General features: G+C 38.8%; 2 protein-coding genes across 2 annotated transcripts; both read left to right on the top strand.

Moving 5' to 3' along the window:
- Window positions 1-899: 899 nt before the first annotated feature.
- Window positions 900-2,598, top strand: LOC119900147 (selection and upkeep of intraepithelial T-cells protein 1-like). Its single transcript, XM_038714905.1, has 4 exons — window positions 900-1,341; window positions 1,664-1,756; window positions 1,885-2,003; window positions 2,182-2,598. Exons 1-4 carry the CDS (start codon window positions 900-902, stop codon window positions 2,311-2,313), a joined length of 786 nt encoding a protein of 261 aa, XP_038570833.1. The 3' UTR covers window positions 2,314-2,598.
- Window positions 2,599-3,653: 1,055 nt separating this feature from the next.
- Window positions 3,654-6,846, top strand: LOC119900148 (butyrophilin subfamily 3 member A1-like). The gene is made up of 4 exons (XM_038714906.1): window positions 3,654-3,843; window positions 4,853-5,230; window positions 5,448-5,540; window positions 5,673-6,846. Exons 1-4 carry the CDS (start codon window positions 3,744-3,746, stop codon window positions 5,825-5,827), a joined length of 726 nt encoding a protein of 241 aa, XP_038570834.1. The 5' UTR covers window positions 3,654-3,743; the 3' UTR covers window positions 5,828-6,846.
- Window positions 6,847-8,956: the final 2,110 nt, after the last annotated feature.

The raw sequence follows: 8,956 nt of genomic DNA, 5'->3' as shown, positions 1-8,956 counted from the left end.
TCTATTACTGAGGAGATGCCTAGAAGTAGAACCAGGAGACCTGATGATCCCCGTCAACATGGGGTTCAGTCAGGTGTCCCTGCTCCAACTGTATTGCTAGATACAGCAAAAAGTAATATGGTTGGTTTTGAAATGTGGTAATCATGTCTGAGAGGTGACTGTGATATATTTAATCATCTCCACAGCAGCGATACGATGCTACGAGTAAAGTCTGAACTGTCTTCATAATCAGTCGATACATCTGGACACACCTCGTCTCTTCCTGTGTATACACTTATTTTTATTGATGTTTTAAAAATGATCTATTTGTGATATAGGTTGTAGTTTTAGTAGTATACAATAACAATAAACAAGTGCTATACCACATTTGGATGTCATTATTTCAGACATAAGACATAAATGTAGTTGCTTGATTGTTTATGCTGCAAGTGTAAAGAAAAGGCATTTATCATTTTCTATGTTTTATTTTAAAAAAGAATGAAAATATTATACAGAATAGGGAAAAATATCTTTGTACTTTCTCTACCCTCCTGGGAATAAAACAAAAACACAGTGGAGGGAGTTATTGTGTAGCAGCTGGTGACATTACATCTTACACCCTGCTAGGATTAAACCTCTGTATTGTCCTGGTGGATCAGGATAACAGTTGCATATCTTCCAGAAACAGCAACTTAGTATCACGACTCTGTGACCAAGTGCTCCACATTTTAAAGACTTTCAGTTTTATTAAACTTTAATTTGCATTTTCACAATTTTCTAGACTCAAAAATGAATCAAGAAAACAATTGTCAGATTAATCAGTGATGTAAATGATTGTTAAGTACAGCTCTAGATTTATAAATCTCATACTTAGACTATAATCTTCTTTATTAAGTAAATAACAGTTCCTGTTACTGGAAATGTTTTGGAAGCAAATCAGAATCCAGACTTCACTCTCTTTCAGGAGATTTCTATTTTCCCCCCATTTCTCAGGTCAGCCTCAGTTGATCGGTTCATCTCGGCCAATCGTGGTCTCTCTGGGTGATGACATCATCCTGCCGTGTCGTGTGGAGCCTCTGCTCAACCTGGAGGACCTGACGGTGGAGTGGTGGCGTCCCGACCTCCCGCGTGACCCCGAAGATCCACTGAGTCCGTACAAGCATGTTCACCGTTACCGTGACAACCACGATGTAGAGGACATGAAGATGTCGTCATACGCTGGGAGGACGACGCTGTTCAAAGACGAGCTGAAACACGGAAACGCTTCACTCAAGATCCTCAACGTGAAGCTCTCTGACCAAGGAAGCTACAGATGTTTCATCCCACAGCTGGGGAGGGCTACGATTATTAGGATTGTTGTCGGTAAGTTTCTTTAGATTAAATAACTCTGCTGCTGAGATAAACATTTTATAGTTCACTTACAGATTTACAGTCGTTCTCTGCTTGGTGCTCAACAGCTAGCAAAGAGGGCAGTGTTTCCCAAATGGCAGGCTTTTTTAAGTGAAGACTGAAACTGATGATTTTCAGCCTCACAGAGCTGCTAGCAAGTCTCTTAGTCAAAAGGTCAAAACAGACATCTGTAGAACTTAAAGGATCACTTTGTCAACAGCTTGTGCGAGCATTCACCTGTAAATGTTGTTTCTTTTTAATATTGTGTTGTCAATCGTCATCTGGGTTTTTTCAGATCCAGACACTGTTAAAACCTGGACAACAGAGACGCCGCTGCTTCCCAGAAATCTCCAAACTCCAGATCCAAAGGTGGAGACGGATGTTAAAGGTGAGGAGAAGATTCAACTCTGTGAGGAGAAAAAGAATTAACATTATTAGTGCTGAATCACACTCAGATTTGTGGATCTGTTGTATTTCAGTTACTGTAACTTCTGTATCTGTCTTTTTTCACATCAGGTGGTCGATCCCATCAGGGCGTTTGGATCCCAGCTGTGGTTTTCGGTGTCTTACTTGTCCTGGGAGTCTGTGGTGGCGTCGCTGGATATGTGATTAAACACAAGCCTCAAAAACTAAATGTGAGTCAGAAGGAAACTGATCACGTTGTGAAAATCAAACCAGACTTTTCTGGGAGACGACTGACTGATTATTAAACTTGTCCTTCAGCCACCAAAGTATGACGTCATGTGTTTTCCTAAAGATGGTATTTGATGTTAACGTTCTGCACTTCTCCCCCTCTTTGATCTTCCTCATCAGATCAGGGATTCAGACCAGCATCACCTCCAGCCAGAAGTGGATCCACTGGATCAGCAGGAGGGAGCTCTTCATGATGGACACAGATTACCATCAGAAGGAACATTAACGATGTTGAAGGAGACTTTAAACTAGCGACAGAGACAATGAACTGAATAGTAAAGTGTTTACTGAGGGAATATATCAGTTGAGAAGTAGGCTCACTTTCTCACTGACTTCAATACAATCTAACTTTTGAGATTTAGTTTTTTAAGAGAGAGACTTTATATTTATTTTTTATAGTTTGCTCAAACTTCATCTTCAGCTCTTGCAGCCTCTCTGGCAGCCAGAGATGACAGCTATTTCACCTCAAAGCAACACATGATGGACAACAAAGACGACAGAAGTGGTGGTGATGGAGCAGTGGATAAGACGCATGCCTGTTTTGTGGGAGACTCATTGTAAATCACTTTGAATAAAAGTGTCAGCTAAATGAGTAAAAATGTAAAAATAGTCTGAAGTGCCAAGCCTTTCTTCATCATTGGGCTCTCCTGCCCTGAAGGAGGATAACTGTGAGAACCCTGTTTTGTTTGAGACTGATATATACGATTCACAAATTAACTTATTTTCAAAATGTTACTTAACTGTAGGCCTACTTAATAGACTACATATCAGTAGGTGACTTAAACCACAAACATGGTGATCAGGAGCCGTCAGTGTTTACTCAGTGGAGTTTTACTCTTCGCTAAATTGAAAACATTTAAAAACAAAGTAGGTCGCAGTAAATTACACCACCTACAGTGCGTCAAAACTATTCAGTCTGCAGATAATTCTTTGTTTTCACAACAGGCTAACTTCTCAGTAAGTCTTTGTACTATAGAAATGTAGGTTTTAATTGTATCTGTTTGTTTTAATGTTTAGGCTTCAATATTTAATATCAGTGAATGTCCACAGCAGCAGCGGGTATCCGAGGTGTTTATGTTACCAGGGTAACACACTGCGGAACTGACGTGTGCTTTAATGCCGTTGCTGAATGGAGGGAATGTTGCGTTCAATGCAACTCGGAAACCCAGTTCCGACCGGTCTCGAACGCGGCACAAGTTCCCTTAACCTCACCAAAAGCTAAAGAAACTCATTTTAAAATATTAAATGATATTTAGGCCTGTCCTTGTAATGTTTTTCTGAAACACAGATTTATTGATAAGAATAGGCTAATTGTACTTTCTGTAATGTGGATGTGGAAACTTTAGAGCAATTGTTTTTTTGCTTGTAATTATCTAAAATCCTTTTGGGTTTCGGTTCATAAATGGATATCTGAAAAGGACTCTCAGGCACCAAGGTTAGAGTTTTGTGATATTAGATTTGGAGTTATATTGAAGGATAAAAAAAGAGACTTAATGTTTACCACACTGTGTCTAGCAACGCAGTCAAACTCCGCCCACTCACCATAGAAACAAAACATAGGCTACAAAACAAACACGTCATCACACGCTATAAGGAGTACAGTGACAGTGACTCCTTCAGTAGTTCAGCGCCAGCCGAGCTCACTTCAGGAGGTACCTATTTGTGTGACTGTCAGGGGTTTTATGGTTCACTTTGGAAAGTTCATGGTTGGCTTTACCTGTTTTCCACTCTGGACTTTCGCTGTATGTTTGAGTACGGCAGTGTGGGCGAAGCCTGTTGGAGGTAAGTTCATATGTTTCGTTACTAGAGCTAACAGTTTCTTTCATTCATTCATTCAGTCAAATGTCGAGCGATAATCAGTTAATAATATGATAATATTGTTGTTAGACTATACATTCATGCCAATAAAGCTGACTTGAATGAAGAAAAATAACTTAAGGATCGACTGTGTCCATTGTTCTCCTGATAGTTTAGCCTATTCTTCCGTAACGCTATGGCTTCTCTGTAACTTTAAAACTAACATTATAACACTCATGCGATGTGTAGATCAATTAGGTTGATTTGCTGTTGATAGTTTAAGCCGTTAAAGGACACGTAACATAACAAACAGCTACTGCTGTAACTTAGTTTGGTAAGCCTACTTAAAACGAGGAGAAATCGGACAGGTTTGATTGTTTTTATAGAGCATCACATGTAGTATAATTAATAACCTGTAACAGAAAAGAACAGATATCTGAGTTTCACTCACATGTACAGATCTGTTACTAATAATTATGAATTTGGATTCAAGTTGGTGGGAAAAAGGGACTTAGTTAATTCATAACCTTTTCATCCTGTTACACACATGTAGTCTCTGTTATTCTCAGAGCTTTGTGAGATTTAGTTTAGTTTAATTCTTAAGATATTTACGTAGATTTGTCTGACATCATTCAGCTGTTTGTAGGATGATGACTAATTGGTGATGATTCACTAACTGACTCACTCATCAGGTGTTTTCCTTGATACCAAGTCAGGACTCAACTTTGGTTGATAATGTGAGATTTGATTCAATCTTCCTTATTAACAGCGCTTATAAGATATACCTTTTATTAATTTCCCTTATAGGGGACATTTCTTGTTGGCACAGCAGCACAGAGAAATGTAAAGGACAAAATACAATAAAAGTAGAGTCACTTAACTTTCGTAATACAATCAATAACAATAAGAAGAAGAATCATGTACAATCTGATACAGTCAATAAAGAGTCAAAAATCGTGTCAGTCCAAGGTTTAAATTTTCCTCCTTTTTCCAGGTCAGCCTCGTGTGATCGGGTCACTTCAGCCAATCATCGCTGCTCCGGGTGATGACGTCATCCTGCCGTGCCACCTGGATCCTGCTTACAATGTGGAGGATCTGACGGTGGAGTGGTCGAAGCCAGATCTCAAGCCCGACCCCTCTGATCGTCTGAGCCGGGTCGACTACGTGCACGTTTACAGGGACGGACGTGAAAACCTGGACATGAAGCTCCAGTCGTACTTCGGCAGGACGATGCTGTTCACAGACAAACTGAAACGTGGAAACATTTCTCTGAAGATCACCAACGTAACACAGGCTGATGGAGGGAGATACAAATGTTTCATCCCCAAGTTAAACAGCCAAGTGAAGGAGTCGATTGTTCTACTTATTGTTGGTGAGTTTGTTTAGATGCTGATGGTCCAGATTGCAACACAAGGCAGAACTTTACTGTCAAAATGTAGTGAACATAGACGATTTCTGCACACAGGAAAAAACAGACATCTGTAGAAGTTAAAGGATCATTTGGTCAACAGCTTATGTGACTCTTGTGTGTAAATGTTTCATTTTAATATTAACAATAATAACAATTTTCAAATCTTGTGTTTTTTCAGATCCACACTTTGTTAAATCCTCGACAACAGAGACGCCGCTGCTTCCCACAAATGTCCAAACTCCTGATCCAAAGGAGGAGACGGATGTTAAAGGTGAGGAGAAGATTCAACTCTGTGAGGAGAAAAAGAATTAACATTATTAGTGCTGAATCACACTCAGATTTGTGGATCTATTGTATTTCAGTTACTGTAACTTTTTTCTCTGTTTGACTTTTTTCACATCAGGTGGTCGATCCCATCTGGGATTTTGGATCCCAGCTGTGGCTTTCTGCATCTTACTTGTCCTGGGTGTTGGAGTTGGTGCTGGATGTGTGTTTAAACAGAAGTTTCACAAAGTAAATGTGATGGAGAAGGAAAGCAAACAACTTGTCCCAGTATGATGTCACTCCAGATGAGCCACTTCCAGCCAAAGTGTCTTCCTAAAGAGCTCGTTAGTATTTGATGTTAACGGAGATGAGAGTGTTCTGCACATCTCCCTCTCTTGGATCTTCCTCATCAGTTCAGGGATTCAGACCAGCATCACCTCCAGCCAGAAGTGGATCCACTGGATCAGCAGGAGGGAGCTCTTCATGATGGACACAGATTACCATCAAAAGGAACATTAACAATGTTGAAGGAGACTTTTAAACCATCGACAGAGACAATGAACTGATTAGTAAAGTGTTTACTGAGGGAATAAATCATTAGAGAAGTAGGCTCACTTTCTCACTGACTTCAATACAATCTAACTGTTTTTGCAACCAGTTTTGCAATCCCTTTTCAGACACGGAAGTTCCCTCTTCCTCTCATCACATCATTAGCGGCAGGATCGCTTTCAGACTTTATATTTATTTTTTATAGTTTGCTCAAATTTGACTCCTCCTCAGTCATTTTCAAGTCTTTCAGTAGCAACCAGACATGACAGCTATTTTACCTTAAAGAGACACATGATGGACGAAAAAGACGACAGAAAAGGTGGTGATGGCGCAGTGGTTAAAACACAAGCTTTGATGTGGGAGATCCAGGTTAAATTCTCACTGCAACACATTCACCAGTGTGTCCCTGAGCAAGACACTTCACTCCTAGCTGCTCCAGAGGCGTGCGACCTCTGACATATATAGCAATTGTAAATGTAAAAAATGTTTTTAGTGCCAAGCCTTTCTTCATCGTCAGACTCTTCTGCCCCCAAGGGAGGATAACTGTGAAAACCCTGTTTTGTTTGGAGCTGATATACATGATTGTTTTCCAAATGTTACTTGACTGTAATAGACTTCATATCAGTAAGTGGCATAAACCACAAACATGATGATCAGGAGCTGGTTCTTGATTCTAAGTTCAAATTGAGCCTCATTGTAACATCAGTTTTTACCAAGTGGAGTTTTACTGGGTTGTATCTCATAAACTAGTTCTTTTGTAGAGATCAGTTGCGAGTGTAAATATTTATTAACGACATACCTCCTTGTGCTAATATCATTAATGGAAGAAGACAAGCGGGCGGAGGCAGCGTGATGCTCGAGCAATGTCCATGCCTCGATGGTTCAGTGCTGTTTTGACATCAGAATGGGGACTTGCACAATATTAGGCATGTGTTCATAATGTTATAGCAACACAATAAATTATGTTTATACAGTGTGATTCAGAAGAAGTATCTCAGATTTATTTATTTTTTAATGCAGAATTAAAGCTACAGCTGTCTATCACCTTCAGAGCTTTATTAACTTTTATAAGGAAATAAACTGAAACAGTAGAAACATTAAATGTGAACGACCTCTTGCACTTTAAATTAGTTTGTATGATCTACCTCTTGTGTTGTGCTTTTAAGCTGTGAGTCTCAAAACAGTGGAATTCAATGTTTGTTCATTCTGTTTTATAGACATTATGATTTTATACAGTACGTTCAAGTTAATTAAAATATTTTTTACAATTTTGGTGCACTATTATTATTTTATAGTAGCCAAATAAATCACATTTCCAAGTGACTACAGTGTGTTGGCTTAATTCTTTCTGCTGTCTCTGCATTAAGGTGAATGCTGAATTGTTTTATATAGAAAGTCAGGTCAGCCCCTCAGTTTCTCCTGGAGGCTCTCAGAGCTCAGCTGAATATGAAGGGAGACCGAATGCCCCTAAACTTTGCATTAGTTTACCTCAGACTATAATTCACCACAAATATGAATTATGTTCACTTGCTTTCTTTAAACTGAATTTTTGCTTTATCGTTGATTCTATTTCAGTTTAGCAGATTGTTTGTTTATTGTGGTTTATTATTGTTAGAGTGAAATACTTCCTGAACCCTATATTTTATATTCTGAGCATGGTTCTCAGTAACACGTGATACATTTGGCGTATCTCAAGAGGTTAAAATAGCAAGTCCTTTATGTAAACCTGCCTCTCTAAGATCATCCTAAATGTATATACATTTATTTGCTTCTCTCCATTCACTCTCTTCAAGTCGCAACTTTGGAAATGTAAACTTTGTCCTGTTGTGCGGCTCCCTCTAGTGTTAAAAAGTGTCCTTAAACAAGTAATGAACAGAATGTCGAAGCTGTAGAGATGGAGGAGGTGTTTCCTTTCTTTAGCTTTGAACATTGAAAGAAATGTTGGTCTTGTTTTCTGGGATTAACATTAATACTGCATAAAGATGAAGTTCAGTGTGGACTCCTACAGCTCCTGTATGTCAAATTGTGTAAATAATGAACGGAAAATGTGAGGGAATATGATGGCTTTAAGTTGCTACAATCGCCTAATTACACGGCGTTTTGCTTTGTAAATAAAGTCCTTCTATTTATTTATTTATTTTTTTACAACGATTACATCTAAGATTTAAGTTTACCACACTCTAGCTAGGTCGATTTGAATTTATGATTTAAGTCTTTGTGGTTTGCTCTGAAAAACCACAAAATACTACTACTACTACTAATAATAATAATAATAAAGAGCAGCCTATGAAAGGTCTGTAAAAGACAAATTCTGGGAAACAGTTGACCAAATTTCCAGTCATGGAAAACACATGGAAATGACAGAAAATTCAAGTGTCCTGGAAAATTTTGTGTCGGTCTGGAAAATAATTTTAACATTGTTGTGGTTGCTTGGTTATGTTGCACAGGTTGGATGACATTAATTAAAATGACAGAAACTCTATTGGAAGGATCCTCCAAAGGTAAATATGTGGTTGGTAACTTTTTATTGGGTTTAAGGATTAACGTCTTCAACTTGTGATGCTGCAGCTTGTTTTAAACAGTAGAATAATGTTAAGTTGGTTAAAATGTTTGTTCAGATGTTGATGTTGATGCGCTTGCGCGCTTGATTTGCCTGGAAGGTTCAAGGTTTGTGTTTCAGCCAGAGCAGTTGTTTCAAACGTGTTGAGTATTGTTGAGAAAGTGGGATAAGAATGAATAAAGCCAGAGTCAGGACAGTGAATGCGAGCCCAACTGAATGTACATCAAATACTGGCTAACATCACTTTCCCCCCTTTGTTAATAGCATTATCTTCAACCCCGCGACCCGATCCCGGATAAGAAGATGAAGATGGA

The sequence above is a fragment of the Micropterus salmoides genome, unplaced genomic scaffold (assembly GCF_014851395.1).
Source record: "Micropterus salmoides isolate LMB-PRFRI ecotype aquatic unplaced genomic scaffold, ASM1485139v1 Ms_hic_scaffold_1279, whole genome shotgun sequence".
Taxonomy (NCBI): domain Eukaryota; kingdom Metazoa; phylum Chordata; class Actinopteri; order Centrarchiformes; family Centrarchidae; genus Micropterus; species Micropterus salmoides.
The sequence above is the reverse complement of the archived record's forward strand: the minus strand, read 5'-3'. Positions and strand labels throughout refer to the sequence as shown.

What these genes read in the sequence shown, in the direction of transcription:
- LOC119900148 (XM_038714906.1), top strand. Translation starts at nt 3,744, where the DNA reads ATGGTTCACTTTGGAAAGTTCATGGTTGGCTTTACCTGTTTTCCACTC. An exon ending in GATTGTTCTACTTATTGTTG is followed by an intron (nt 5,231 to 5,447) that starts GTGAGTTTGTTT and finishes GTGTTTTTTCAG; the next exon opens with ATCCACACTTTGTTAAATCC. An exon ending in GGAGGAGACGGATGTTAAAG is followed by an intron (nt 5,541 to 5,672) that starts GTGAGGAGAAGA and finishes TTTTCACATCAG; the next exon opens with GTGGTCGATCCCATCTGGGA.
- LOC119900147 (XM_038714905.1), top strand. Translation starts at nt 900, where the DNA reads ATGTTTTGGAAGCAAATCAGAATCCAGACTTCACTCTCTTTCAGGAGA. An exon ending in GATTATTAGGATTGTTGTCG is followed by an intron (nt 1,342 to 1,663) that starts GTAAGTTTCTTT and finishes GGGTTTTTTCAG; the next exon opens with ATCCAGACACTGTTAAAACC. An exon ending in GGTGGAGACGGATGTTAAAG is followed by an intron (nt 1,757 to 1,884) that starts GTGAGGAGAAGA and finishes TTTTCACATCAG; the next exon opens with GTGGTCGATCCCATCAGGGC.